The sequence below is a fragment of the Lacerta agilis genome, chromosome 2, assembly GCF_009819535.1.
Source record: "Lacerta agilis isolate rLacAgi1 chromosome 2, rLacAgi1.pri, whole genome shotgun sequence".
Lineage (NCBI taxonomy): Eukaryota > Metazoa > Chordata > Lepidosauria > Squamata > Lacertidae > Lacerta > Lacerta agilis.
Window position 1 is genome coordinate 50682032 of NC_046313.1, and position 15227 is coordinate 50697258.

The 15227-nt window shown below is 42.0% G+C and overlaps 1 protein-coding gene across 2 annotated transcripts in view; it reads left to right on the top strand.

Moving 5' to 3' along the window:
- The window catches only part of LARS1 (leucyl-tRNA synthetase 1), a 42008-nt gene extending 34037 nt beyond the window's left edge, over positions 1-7971 (top strand). For both annotated transcript variants that reach the window (XM_033140005.1, XM_033140004.1), the window contains exons 29-32: positions 213-317; positions 1419-1514; positions 2918-3050; positions 7581-7971. In XM_033140005.1, coding sequence (XP_032995896.1) covers positions 213-317; positions 1419-1514; positions 2918-3050; positions 7581-7786 — 540 coding nt within the window. In that variant the 3' untranslated portion in view covers positions 7787-7971. The remainder of the gene's footprint in view (positions 1-212; positions 318-1418; positions 1515-2917; positions 3051-7580) is intronic.
- Positions 7972-15227: the final 7256 nt, after the last annotated feature.

Consider the following 15227-nt stretch of genomic DNA (forward strand, 5'->3'; position numbering starts at 1 on the left):
AGGGTTTCGGGGGGGGGGGGATACCTCACTCTCCTGTTCATGGAAGCTGGAACAAAGAGCCTAGGACTGAAAAACCCACTTCATTGTTACCAGTTAAATTTGGAAGTAACTGCCTTGGGCTCCTGGTCTTAGGCTTGCTCGGCTGCACTATTCAGGTTTCACAGAGATGACCCAATTTAAAATATATGCTTTCCATATTTTTGGCATCACAGGAGAATCTGGAGAAGAAAGGGCCACGTGTTCTTGATCTGGAGCTGGAGTTTGATGAACAGGCCGTACTCATGGAGAATATATTCTACCTGACAAATTCCTTGGAGGTGAGCATTTGTCAAGGAACTAATGGCTCAACTCAAAAGAGCTTGAAGACACACTGAATGTCTACATATATGCCTTTTTTGGTTTAAGGTTGCCCATGCACATTTAATTGTTAAGCTTGCAGAAGTTATTTATCAGTGGATTAGCTCACAAGTAGTGTGTGGGGTGGGAAGTCCCTAATAGAAAGATATGTTGGTAATCACTTTTTGCATCTGAGTCCAATCCTGCTGATAGTTTGAATGTTGGAAAATTCAATAAAAAAAGAACCTAAAGTTTTGTGGCACTTCAAAGATAAAAATTATATTATGGCATAAACCTGTAAAGACTTATGTCATTATATTTCTTTTGGTCTTTAAGGTGCCAGGAGGCTCTCCAGATTTTAGTGATCAAGAGCACCCTAAATTGGAATTCTATATTCAGTATCATTGACCTTCAGTAGAAAGGAGAGCATTTATCAAATGTAGCCAGCTCCCTCCCCGCCTTTTATCATCTTACTGCTTTTTACGTGAATAACGTTATCGTCCCCAGTTAGCTTGATTTTCTCCCAAGGTAAGAAGATAGTTTGGAAATTCTTGACCATTTTAGTGGATAATTTATTCAGGATACAGTGGTACCTCGCAAGACGAATGCCTCGCACAACGAAAAACTCGCTAGACGAAAGGCATTCGCTAACGAAAGGGTGACTCGCAAGACGAATTTTTCTATGGTCATGCTTCGCAAGACGAATTTTTCGCAATACGAAACAACTCGCAGAACGAATTAATTTCGTCTTGCGAGGCACCACTGTATATCCTCTAAACACTATCATCATTATTGAATGGATTTGTAGCCAACCTTTTAGGGTATATCTAACAGCATCTAGTTGTAAGTCAGAGCTGCTGTCAGTTGCTTGCAGATAAATTTATGTAATAGGAAGTGCCTTATTTGGGCTAGTCTTGGGCATAACTTGCTGTCAGCAGTATCTTTCTTTAGAATCTACATTGCTGCAAAGAAAGACATGAATGTGCTTCAAGAGAATTAAATGTTGGCATACTTCTGTCATTGCTGTATTATTACCCTCTGCACCACCAATGTTTTGAGCTTTCTCTCTTCTTCCTCCGCAGCTGGAACATATAGAATTGAAGTTTTCTTCTGAGGGAGATGAGAAAATCAAAGAAGATTGTTGTCCTGGAAAACCATTCTGCACATTCAGAGTAGAAGTAAGTTTCCAAGTCTACTTCCCTTCACTGATTTCTGAGACTTTGTTCCCCACTTAACTACAGTGGTACCTCTAGTTATGAACTTAATTCGTTCCAGAGGTCCGTTCTTAACCTGAAACTGTTCTTAACTAGAGCCGTGCTTTCGCTAATGGCCTCTTGCTGCTGTTGCGCCACCGGCACACAATTTCCGTTTTCATCCTGGGGCAAAGTTCTCAACTCGAGGTAACTCTTCCAGGTTAGCAGAGTTTGTAACCTGAGGCATTTGTAACTCGAGGTACCACTGTACTTTATTGTGCCCTGCATGAGGCACCGGAAGCTGTCCATTTATCTGAGAGAAATGTCTAAGATGCATCACTGCGGGATGGGGGCTAGACCTGCCAGTAATGTCTGGTAAGAGCACCAGTCTTTTCTCCACTTCTCAGTGGTATCTAAGGTTGCACCCTGTTAATTCTACCCATAGAACTCATTAGGAACCACTGAGACTAAGCTCCAGTCCTTGGATTCCATTTCTTGATGCTAGACGGGGGACTGTTTTCTGTATAGCTTGACGCATGAAAAGCCTGCTATTTTGACGTGCAGTGAGTCAGTGCAGCCTGCCAGGCCTTTCAGTTTGGTCCTTGAGACTCTTCCCAGGCCACACTCCCACAGGCAGCAGTCTCCCTGGGTGCCTTTGGCTGGCTGGAATGTGCCCTTGGGCTGAGGGCTGGAGAGGGGAGTGTGTGTAGAAATGTTTTACTTTTCCCTGGTGGAAATGTACAAAGGATTGAATCCAGGGCCTTCTGCATTCAAAGCAGATGCTCTGCCACTGAAGTGTAGCCCTTCAGTAATTGGACAGGGCCCCAAGTTCAACTCCCCAAGGTCATGGAGGTGATTTTTGGCCAGTCACTATTGCTTAGTGACTTCACAAGGTGATCATGAGGATAAAATGTGTGGAGGAGAACACACACAAATGAATACAGGTCTCCCCCTACTCTTGTGCGACCATGTATATGTGTGACTTCCGGATATAATTTTTAAAAAGACTTAAACTTCACAAAGGCACAGGAGGACAAAAACGGCATGACAAGAGTGGGGAAATGGCTAGTAATCCCCGGAGCCTTTGCAGCTGCAATTCTATGAGGTTTAGAGGGTGTTTACAGGCTTTTTAGATGGTTTCCTCCACCATATGCAATTTCACATAAATGTGTGGTACCCTGGAACGTAACCCCTGTGTAAGTGGGGAGACATCTGTATACATAAGAGTATCAACTGCAGCTGAAATGTTCAGACTTCTATATATCATTTTGTACAGGTGGACTATTGGCAAGTTGTGATCCAAGATCTATGGTAACAAGTTCAGAGTCTCTACCATAAGGTTGGATGTTTGACATTTTGCCACCTTCTACCTCTTATTTTTCTTATAGCCTGGTGTGTCTGTTTTTCTGGTGAATCCTCAACCAGCAAATGGCCACTTTTCTACAAAAATAGAGGTCAGGCAAGGAGATGGCCGAGATGCAATAATCAGGCGCTTGATGAAGATGGACAGAGGAATCAAAGGTAAAACTTAGGTCAAATAATTCAGCCAGCTAGATGTTAAAATTCCTACAAAGCAGCTTGTCCAGTAAATGCTGATTGTCAGAAATGTGTTTTCTTACTCACTTGATGTCTCACGTGGTTCTAACTATAAAACCAGGCCCGTTTGCTTGTTACTATTTGTATTGGTTTTCTGTAGCACTGTTTGTGTGCAACACACTTTACAATCTTGTCATTCGAAGATTTGTCAGATGCTACCAAAAGAGGCCTTTGCTACAATGATACTTACAGGAGGTTTGCTTGTTGGAAAGGAGCACCAACAGTGTATACACTCTACTTGATTTTATAGAAACTACCTTTATTACCTGGGTAGGGACCCAGGTGGCGCTGTGGGTTAAACCACAGAGTCTAGGGCTTGCTGATCAGAAGGTCGGCGGTTCAAATCCCTGCCACGGGGTGAGCTCCCGTTGCTCGGTCCCAGCTCCTGCCCACGTAGCAGTTTGAAAGCACATCAAAGTGCAAGTAGGGACCGTTCCAGCGGGAAGGTAAACGGCGTTTCCGTGCGCTGCTCTGGTTCACCAGAAGCGGCTTAGTCATGCTGGCCACATGACCCGGAAGCTGTCTGCGGACAAACGCTGGCTCCCTCAGCCTATAGAGCGAGATGAGCACCGCAACCCCAGAGTCGGACACGACTGGACCTGGTGGTCAGGGGTCCCTTTACCTTTTACCTTTACCTTTATTATGGTATCAGTAATGGTTTGAACAATGACCAGATTGTTAGCTGCGTCCCCCTGTGGTCAGAAGATCCCTGTGGGATCAGCTTGCCTTGAGTAATTCCTTCCTCTTGGAGTTGTACAGAACCTGGAGCAGAGCCCAATATTCATTTCTTGTAGAGATGCCTGTTGATAGCAATGATCAGTTACTGTAGATGCTGACTCAGGATGGACTCAGCAATGATTTTCTAACTAAGTAGAGACTAAATTGTATTATTTTTGAGCTCATGCCAAGACTCTGGCCCCTTCATGCTCTTAAGTAACCTCACTGGCAGCACAGCCTTAGCATAGCCCACCATGAACATCTTTATCCCTTTTCCTGAAACTAACCTCACAGTGTCTGTTGCAGCAGGAAGAGCTTCATGTTGGGGAGCAGGTATATGCATCTAGTACCAGAGCCCCTATTGTGGTCTGGAATGCTGCTGCAGCAGGAACTTAGAATTTCTGGGATAGGGTTGGAGCCACAGCCAAGGCCATTATGAGCCTGAGCCAGAACTTCACAGGACAGTTGTGCTCACCTGGGGATTTCTGAGCCTACTTCTCCCTCCCTCCCTCCAGATCTGAAGTCAGCCCCCTCTCCACCAGCTAATGTTCGCTTATTGCAGACCTGATCCTGCAACTTAAATGTGAAAGATGCATTAATCCATTTCAAGTCCCTTGAGCCACCCACTCCCACTCAACTCACACTTTCTTAATGCATGAACCACATTATTTTCAAGTCTTAAATTTCAAACTATACAGTGTTAGAGGTGGTAAGTATTAGCTCCATCTCCCTGAAAGCACTTAGGGTTCACCAGCAGTAATGACTTGTAGCATAAAGGCATTAAAGCAAATGCACATTCTCACTCAAGAGCCAGATTTGACATCCATAGCTGCTGTGAAAAAATATCTCCTTCTTTCTTGTAATATAGAAGTTAGGTTTAACAAATTATTTATTTGTCAGTGAATGTCGAAAACAAATTTGTAAAAATAGTTTGTGTTTAAAAATATAAAATGTTACCAATTCTGTGTCCCAAAGTTCTATAGATTATTTACTCTGGATGTTCCTTTGGTACCATTTTCAATTTTCACTATAACCTTCTTTAATTCTAAACCTTAAATTTGGTGACTTTGTTTTTAAATTCAGATTGAAAATCTTAATTGTCATATCTAACAAATATGCTCACAGAAAACCCGCATGCTGGCTTCAGTCTGCGCCATCAAATGTCATTGACCCAAACAACATTGTTTTGCGTTGTTTCTGAAAGATGCTCAGGCTTTGACAAACCTCCTGAGAGAAAGAGTTTGGTGACTCAAGGATTATTTTTGTTTGCAATGGGAGTTGGGGGTGGGGGAGAGTAAATGTTAACAGGGGTCTGCAACTGTGGTCTCCAGGGCCAACCTTGCCCTCCTGAGTGATCAGAGGTGGTAAAAAACTGTGTGGATGAGCAGCGTTTGTGTATTTCTCCTCATCTCCTGTACCTCTTGTCTAAATGGTCTTCTAGCAGCTTAGTTGCTAACCAGGAGCGTTATCCAGTTAAGGTGTCAGTGTACAGCAGGGCTTTCCTCCTCCTTTCCTGCATGCACCCTGCACCTTCCCCAAATCTGCTCCAGAGTGTTGGAGAAGCACCTAGAACAGATTCGGGGAGAAGCCTGCTGCCAAAGTGGAAATCCTTGTACTGATGGAATGCGTTACTCAGGTGCACTTTAGATACAACCCCAGAAGTGAGCAGCTCTTTCAGAAGGTGTATTTTGAAGTGACTTCTGTTTACATTCTTAAGTGTGTCCTCAAATTAGAACACGATGAGTTCCTTCCTGTTATCCAGTTGCTAATGGCCTTATTTTGCAGGCATTCCGCCCTTCTAATTAAACTGTTTAAAGGAAGCAAGGCATTAAGCCTGAACTTCAGGTTGCTCTGCTGAGCAGAACTGACAGAATTTCTTTAAAAAGCAGAGACAATTTCCTGTTTCCTTGCTGGCTTTGCTGATTCCAGCAATTGTGAGAGAATTATGTCTTGGTCCAAACTTTTCACGTCGTATAATTTATTTCCTCATCACTTTGCCGGCTTGTGTGTTTTGATCCTAGGAAGAGAGACAGTTTTTATATTACAGTGTGAAGTTGTGTTTTCAGAAAAGAGCTGAGAGGAAGAAGTCTATAACTTGTCTTGCAAAGCAAAAATGGAGTACTGCACTTTTCAGGCTCGGGCAGGCAATTACTAGAGATGCACAACCTGATTGTTTGAAGTGAATGAAAAGCAATTGAGAGTAAATCAGTAATTCTTCCAAATCGTTGTTTCCAGAAGATGTCACTGTTAGGCAGGCACTTGAAAAGATTATCTGATAAAAGCTAGTGGTGAAAGAGCAGCAACATAGGCAGACTAAAATAGCTGGCTCATTAGGAAAGTTCTGCTTCGCAGTTCTTACTGAGAAATCGTTTGAACTTATTTAAAGAACTTCTTTTTTTTAAGCAATTGCATTTAATAACAAAACTGAGACAACATTACTGCTTGTATTAAAACATTTTCAAGTTTTAACCATCTTTCCTCTCACAATTCTGTGCAGGCGATGTTCCTCCCTCTCTTTTATGTTGAATATTTCTGACATAAAAGAGGAATGAGAGATAAAGAAGGGATGTTGGGGAGAAAGTAAGATATGAGATGGAGAGTAGTTTACTGTAAACTACTTGATTCTCTGGGGAAACATCTCCATACATTTTTGAGTTAATTCCTCTAGATTTTCTTAATGTCCTCATAACACACCCTTTTACCAAGGGTTTTTAATTTTATTTCCATGCTTCCTTGGCTGTTGGTAATGCCTGAAAAATAATGGCGTATAACTGGAAACTGTTATTTTAAAAATTAAAAATAACTTAAAATTGCAGTTAGAGCTGTTGCCAGGCTTCAAAAGGCCCTCAACACAGTCCAATGGGCTCCCTGCCCCTGCACCCCTGCCTGGAAGCCAAGGTTGGTTTGTGAATGGTGCCCATAGCCTGCCACCCAGATCCAGGGGTGAGTGAGTGGGCAGCAGGTTGGGCTGGTGAGCCCTGGTGCCAGTGGCCAGAACGCAACCTGGTCAACCACTGGCATTAGGCCTGATTGCAGTAAAGAAGAGGAAATTACATAGTTCATTTGCTCAGGGTTGAACTGGGAGGACACCTTTGTTTTCCCCCCTCTAGAACTATTCTTTCTCTTGCTTGTCCGAGTGAACAGCCGCAGGTCTCTGAACAGCTAATTTAAAACTGCAGTATTAATAGATAGAGGGCACAGTGCTAAGGAAGTGGCTAATGTTTCTCTGGCATAATAATTTGCATGAAGGAAAGCTACTGAAAAGTTTCTGTAAGTCATTTTGCTTTGTACCGAGTTAAAACACAAAACTTTACATAGTAAATTTATTCAACCTCATATTAAAGCACCCCTCAGTGTTTCTGTCCTGCTGTTGCAGGAGGGAAATTGGAGGTCTTTATGTATCCCTCTGTAGTTGGAAGTGTTTGCTCACTTTTTATGCTGAGGCACACCTCTGTGTCAGTACATTCATGTTGGCTATTCTTGAACCCACACTACCTTTTAATTAAGCCTTGGTTATTAAGGGCTTCTGTAGCCTTTGAGGCAAATGGCCTGCACAACAGCTTGTAAACATATTTCAAGGCGCTATTTAAGTAATTGAGGCAGTCAGAGTTTCAGCAGCCCAGGCTAATGCTCTCTCCTTGCTGGGTACCTTGCCTGAACTGCCTTGTGGTTTGTATTATTGTATAAAAATGCACATGTCTTACAAGCGTATTCTTTCTCTCCCCGCCCGCCCTCCAGATCTTTCCAAAGTGAAACTAATGCGTTTTGATGACCCTCTCCTGGGCCCACGTCGTGTTCCTGTGCTCGGTAAAGAAGATGCTGAGAAATCTCCCATTTTAGATCAAGCTGTCTTTCACATAGACCTTGCTGAAAAGCGGGTTCGTCTCACTGAGAATGGACGAACAACAGATATTGGGGATACGCTAGTCTACATCGTTAATTAATTTTTTGCACCGAGCTGGGTTAGCCCATTTATTAATGTTTTAAATAACATGAACAGCTTTCAAGCGATCTAGTGGACCACAACAAATTTAATTTCTTGCTTTGGGAGGGGAAGGAAACTTAATATTGCATGTAGGTCAGGGTCCTTAATTTTTAAATGTGGTATAATAAATATATTTTCCATGCCCCTGTGACTTTTTTTTGAAAATAATCTCACTGACCTAAATCAAGACACAGTTCAGAAATACCCTTTTGAAAATACATGAAAAATGACACACAAAAGAGAGTGCAATACGAATATCTTAGGGCCGTGATGGACTTCTGGTGTTCACGTTGGAATACTCATAGTTGAAAGCTGGTGGAGCCGTACATGCATGTGGTTGCATTTCCTTAGCAGCCTACTAAAAAAAAAAAAAAGCAGAGGAAGGAGAGCAGTCTGGAGAGGCAGCAGTTTCTGAGGAGCCGTTCCACTGCTTTTGTTCTTGCACCAGATCCATTCCTCTCGTTTTCTGGCCCTTTTTTTGCAGTGGTGGGTGGGTTGGAAGGAGTCCCAGAGATGCAAGAATAAACACTTCTGGTGACTAAGTGAGGCATGCACAACTGCTGTGGCAGAAGAGGAAACTGTAACAAGGCTCAGGAGGAGTTGGGATCAAAAGGAAGCCATGGACTAGATGAAAAGGCTCCATGGGTCTATTGTGCTCCTTGGGTCAGCAGTTCCTCATCCCTATACTGCACCATAAATCCCTTCACTCACCTGTCTACTCTTTCCAACTGTATAACTGAGGATGGGAAGCTGTGTCTGACCAGGCTGTTCCATAGCTGGATAACTAGCAGGGCACTGTCTCCACTGCATTCAGTCTGAAGTGCTGATCTGGTTCCAGGCTATGGTGGTATTGTGATATTAGTGTGTTAGGGAGAGGAGGGGATAAAGAAGGTAAAGGTGGGCATTTCACAAGAGCATGTTTCAATTTTATTTTACTTAAATGGGGTACTTTTCTAGTACTACTTTCAAAGCATCGTACAATTTTACCAATAAGTTGTACAAGTAAAATACTTGACGCCGGCAGTGGCAAAAACTGTGCCTAAGACTCAAAAGACTAATTGTGGAGCATACTTTTATTTTAACCTGGCACTTAACGTTATTAATCCCAGATCTGATCTGGGTTGTTACCACTCTCCCTAAATTCCACTTGTATCACCTTGCAAGGCAAAAGCATCTAGAAGATGATTGGTTGGTGGTGTTTTAACTACCACAGTCACAACTGGTGTGCTGCAGCTGAGCTGGTTTGAAAACAAAAGTTGGAACTTTCTCCTAAAGCTCAGAAGCCATTCTAAAGAATGCCTTTGTAAGAAAAAATGCATGTGGTGGCTAACATCAAAGCTGGTGTAACAAACTGATGTTCATCAACAAAAATGTCTGTTTTGGAATCAAGGTAAAATGCTGATCACAAACACTTCTTGAAATGGGAAAGTTTCTTTCCTGCTTCCAGAAATTGTTTGAAGATGGATACTCGGAATCGCACCCTACAGTCTTCCTACAGTTGGTTTTGCATAAGAAAAAACAAAATTCCTCATACCTATAAAAGAAAAGGCAAAGCAAGATTTTCCTAAGTGTCGGCTCCTTGGGAGTCAACATAGTACACCAAGAGGAGGAAAGGTTGAAGTAGGATTATCAGAAGAGATGCTTTTTCATTGTTTGCCATTGCGAGGCAAGCCCACTCCTTTGCCTTTGTGGGTCTGTTGCTTCATTGATCTTCCATCCTCAGAAGCGCAGCAGGCATCTAAGTTACTTACTAACCAGTTCCTTTTTCCTACTCCAAAAAAGAAAGGAGACGAGTGGGTAAAGGCTACATCCTCTCTTTTCTCCTCTTTTCAATACTTTGATCATGCTCTCTGCAGCCAGCCAGGCTGCCTCCCAGCATCTCTCTAACTATAGCATGCCAGCAGAAAAATGAGCAGTTCTAACTCTGCAATTACGCTGTCTGCTGAATGCCTGCCTTTGCGGCAAGAGGAGCCCAAACTGTGGAGGGAGAACAAATTACAGCCAGGGCAGAAGGCTAACTGCGCCCTGTGGCTTTGGCAGAAACAGAGGTGGCCTTGGCCCAGATCCCCTGTTGGCACACACAAAACTCTGAGAAAGGCAGTACAGATTGTCAACCCAGCCAAGGGAACCAACAGGCAGCAGCACCATTGTTTTGCAGATGATACTGTCCGCAAGGGAGGGAAATACTTTTAAAAGGAGGGAAAGGATGACAATGTGCTAACTTAATAGCCACAGGTATTACAATATGTACAATTGTGGCTCTGAAAATTACCGCTTTTTCCAGTGTATAAGATGCCCCCATGTATAAGACACCCTGTTTTTTTGAACTCAAAATTAAATCAATATTTTAAAATAGGGTTGCCATATTTCAAGAGCCTGAGCCCAGCCACCCACACATGAACCCATATGTATTCACCATCTGTGTATAAGATGACCCCCAATTTTTTACTATCTTTTTAAAGCAAAAAAACATTGTCTTATACACAGAAAAATACAGTATATCTGATTTGACTCCTGCATTGTCTCTGCCCCCCACCCACCACTCCACTGCTGCCTGTCTACACCTTTGGATGCTCTGAAGTTTGACCTTGTTAGAATGGTGTCAGCCCCTCTCTCAATTTGCATTAGCATTCCTGTGCGGCCCGTGTTACTCCTGATTCTCTCGTTCCGAGTTCCTCTGGGGCCAGGCCAGCTCAAGAGCTGTTCTGTAAGTCATTAACGGGTCATAGTGCAAACCGCGTTCTTGCTGTGTAGCTGCGGTGTGCAGTGACCGGTGGGAACAGTCAACATGGTATATTTATGGCAAACAATATGTGCTACTGCCAAATGGCTTGCTTGTTTTCCATAACATACAGACAACTACTGGCCTTTGCAACTTTTAAAAATGTGAATGATTAGATCAGGGACCAAGTGCAGACCTTTGGGTCTCTCTGCCTGGCCCTTGGTCACATCCCTCACCAGCCCTATTTCATACCCTCCTTAATTGTTTTCCATGGAACTGTACATGGAAGGGACATCTAAGAGTCATCTAGTCAACCCCCCAGCAATACAGGAGTCACAGCTAAAGAATCCCTGACAGCCACCCAACCTCTGTTTAAAAGCCTTCCAAGGCGGTCCATTTCACAGATCTTAATGTCAGAATTCTTCCTAACATTTAGTTGGAATCATAGTATATTCTGTGTGTCTGGAATGTGCCCTCTTGCTTGCTTCAATGCAATATGGAGAGGGGGCATGTGAGTGCCAGGAAATAGCTCACCGGTAAAATTAATATTCCTTGCTTTGCTCACCATGCCCATCATTGTCATGTGACCCATGGAAGATTGGCCGGAGGTTCCCTGCCCTTGCTTTTGGTCATTTCTCTCTGCTCCTTAATGAAGCCTGTGGCAATGAAGAAAGCAATTAAAATTACAAGGCATAAAAATAGTAATGATCTAAAAGCAAAAGCAACGAGCAGCACCAAAATCATCTCAATAAAACGTTTCACTGGAGAGAAGACCCTGTCTCTTGTGCCCTGACATGAATGACTTGTTTACACTGAGTTACATTTGCCATTTTATGGCTCATTCACCAAGTTGGGAGACATCCTTTTGGAGCTCTTCACAATTTCTTTTTTGTTTTAACAGCCCTGAACAATTTAATATAAACAGCAAACTTGGTCACCTCTACTGCTCACCCCTGACTCTAGATCATTTATAAACACTTAAAAACACAGGTCCTAATACGGAATCTGGGGGATCCACTTTCTACATCCTTCCATTGGGAGAACTATATTTATTCCTGCTTTCTGCTACTTGACCATTTCCTGACCCAGAAATTGGATCAGGCTTCATTCTACTTTGGAAGCATAGCAAGTATATAGACATTTGTAGCAATATCAATATCTATTCGCAAACAAGCTGAATTCTATGCTGTAGTGTTTATGGTTTGAGGTTTGTAGATAGTTTCTCCACTCCCTCTAGGAGCAACACTTTCCCTTGTTTCATGTCTGCTTCCTGTAGAAAATTGGAATCCAGCAAGAAAAAGTCTACAGTCAACAAGATAAGCAGGGGCAGACTAGACAACGTCTGGCAGCAGAGCTGATTGCTTTATCTTTGTCACTGAAGAACTTGTCTTTGGATTAACACATGGAAATAAAGGGGTGGGTTTGTACTGATGTTAGAAAGGGAAATTAGTACTTCTTGTAAAAGCTCCAAGGACTGTTATCTACTGTTCTGTTCGTTTTGGACCCAACCTAGCAAGAGAAATCTGTGTTGTGCACTCCTGCTGCTAGGCAGGGGAAGGGGGGGGGAGAGAGACCCATTTGAAATGGACCATTTCTTGAAATGCTTGAGCAGCAACTGAGAAGCTAAATGGACTGCTCTGTGTGTTTTATTGATGTCCAGGAGGTGGCACTGTAAGTCAGGAACTTAGCTGCATGGGACTGATAAGATCTAAGGATGTGGGGGTGGGGAGAGGAGCAAGATATTTATTGGGGACAAAAATCTTCATGCAGTTTACAAAACCATTGACTCTCTACCTTATTGGTCTGTCAGAAGAAATTGGAGTAGGTTCATTTTTAACAAGGAATAGTCTATCGTCTATCATCTATCTATACTGATGTAAAGTAAAATGAAGTGGATGAGGAAACAAACTTGTTTTATACTCTAGAACAATTTGAATAGGAAAAAGCAGCCAAAGTCCAGAGGCAGGAGGGATGGGCTCTGACATAGTGGCAGCAGGCAAGAATAGGTAGTGACTGCCTATTTCCTGTTACTTATTTTATTCTCTTTTTGTCTTTTTTTGGGCTGCATTTAAAAAAAGAATTGTGCATATGTGCGCTAGTTTCTGTCCTCTCTTCTAGGCCTTGTTTTATAAACAAGGAATACAATCTATCAAAGCAATGAATTGCAGGGAAACCCCATTGCAATGAAGTAAGTCGTGGCTAATTTCCATCCCACTGCTCTCAATGTGACTTGATTGCCACTAACTCATTGTGTGCTTGTGCCCTAAATTTTTGAATGGTAGGTAGGAACACTGACTAGCACACATGCATGTACAGACAGCCTCTTTCCCATTCATAGAGGGTGACGATAATGAGAGGGCAGACCTAATATGCTTGTTTCTGCAGCCTCCCCTTGCTTGTTTGATTAGTACACTATAGTAACACTTGAAGGGGGCTCATATATACAAAGTATTTGTGAAGAAGAGAAAGACCATGTTGACTCTCCTCTTTGATATCTATGCAATTCAGTGTGATGTCTGTGATGCAGCACTTGTGCATGTTCAGTTGGATGTGTATAGGTGCTCCATGCAATCTCACAAAGTCTGATTGTGTGCAGTGCCTAAAGGCATTCAGCTTGCACAGGTTTCCCTTGGCATACAGCATGCAGTACAAGTTGGAGGAAAGCAAATACATTTCCTTCTCCTAACTTCTAGTTAATGCATGTGTCAGTTTAGGCCACATGAGGGCACTGTGTCTGTAGTGATCTAGCCAACACTTGTTTGTATGCTTCTCTGTTTAAGTTAATTCCAGCTGGGCCATCTTGGTTTGTTGTTCTCTCCAGACAAGGTGTCTGCTATTTTATCTCTTATCCCCACTAAACCTGTAAATAGTTCCTGCATGCATAAAGCCTTTAAACTCCATAAATTGTAAATGATTATTCCAATACAATTCACCCAAGCTGCAAGGTTTGCTAACTATATACAGAGAAAGAGGTTGGGGACACGGGCTGTGCATGCAACATATTAGAGGCAGGACCAGTAATGAAGTTCCATGTCCCACACATACCTTCTATTAATGGGGAACGTATGAAGAGAGCTAATGAGTCATGGTATGGGGGCAGGCTCAGGCAGTGAAATAAAGTAAGAAAATAAAGGATTGTCCCTACTTTCATCCGAGAAACATTAGTGGATATGTAATTACATGATATTATCTTATTTTTCCCTTTAAATTATGTGATGGCAGGACACATTATTATGGGAACATTGGGCTCTTTTAAGGATCCCCAGTTGGGGCACAGCTCTTCCTAATGTAGAAGGCTTCAGGCTGAAAACTTTCTCCAAACCAAAATGCATACTGAATGGAGTTATTCCAGGGATACCTGAGCTAGCAGTTTAGCTTTGAGGCATCTGTAAAGAGCAGCTGGCTTGCCATTTCTACTTAATACACACACCCCTTAATTTCTTCACTTTCAATTCCTCCCTCCTTAATATGAAATTTTATCTTGCCTTTGTGGCTTTGTTAACACTGTCTTCTAATGTTGCTTTTCTAGAGTTCTCTGATTAGGCTTCTGAAAGGCTGGTAACAAGCTGCAAGTCCTAAAATTGGATCAAACACCAGAGTGGAAAAGTTTCAGTCTCAATTTAGCCAGACACAGAAGTTTCATGCAGTTGCATTTCCACAATTTTGACATTTTAATATTAAGCCTGCTTTTCAACATTTTGCAGCTTTATGTTTCAAAGATTAGAAGGCAGAACAATAAATAAACCTTGCTGAGTGCATGGTCTTACCTTGAATTTTAATCTTAGCTCAGGTGTCAAAAACTTTAATGTTCCGCTTAATATTTCAAAAACCTCCAAGTGGCACAGTTATTAAACACTTAAAACAAAAACACAACCTAAAACCAGTAAAACAGCAATATAAAACACAAAAGTTTAAATGCAGTGTCATATATATCTCCCTTATTTATGTAATATTTTTTTCAATATTTCCATGCTACTCAAGAACAAATGTTCTCTGGGCAGATTTGCCTGATGAGTTTTGCCAGAAGAAACCCTGCAGGAGGATGTCAGCAATGGGGCTTTCCCTCTCTACCCCTCTACCTACATACCGCCTGTAATTGCTTTTTGGGGTGGGGGTCAGGACAATCTCTAGATGCATCTCACATGGGGGGAGGAGAGGGGATTGTTCCATCTGGCAGGCTGGAATGCTTGCACTGGAAGAATGTATGTTGCACTATTTTCATCCATCTGGAAATTAAACCCCAAACAAAATGAAACCAGCAGCACAGTATAACTGCACAATAGCTCCAAGAAGCACCAAATGATATTTAAGATTGCAGCAGATGAGATGCACTGGTAGATATACCAGAGATGATAGATTGGCAGATGCTCATGTTAGAATATTTACAATTAGCAAAACTGACGGGATCAGTAAGAGGAATATTGAAACAGAAAATATTTAGAGAATGGATAGTATTTAAGGAATATTTAAGCCTTTATTGTACAAATAATTCCATATTAACATAAATTGAATGATATTTGTAAAAACAAAGATCAAAGGAATATATACAATAGAAACAAATGAAATCATACAATATAAATCTGTGTAAATAGAATGATATACCAACAGTATAATGAGAATGATTGGAAGGACTGTACAGATATGTACTATATATCTCTTTTTTTTCTTTAAATCTTTT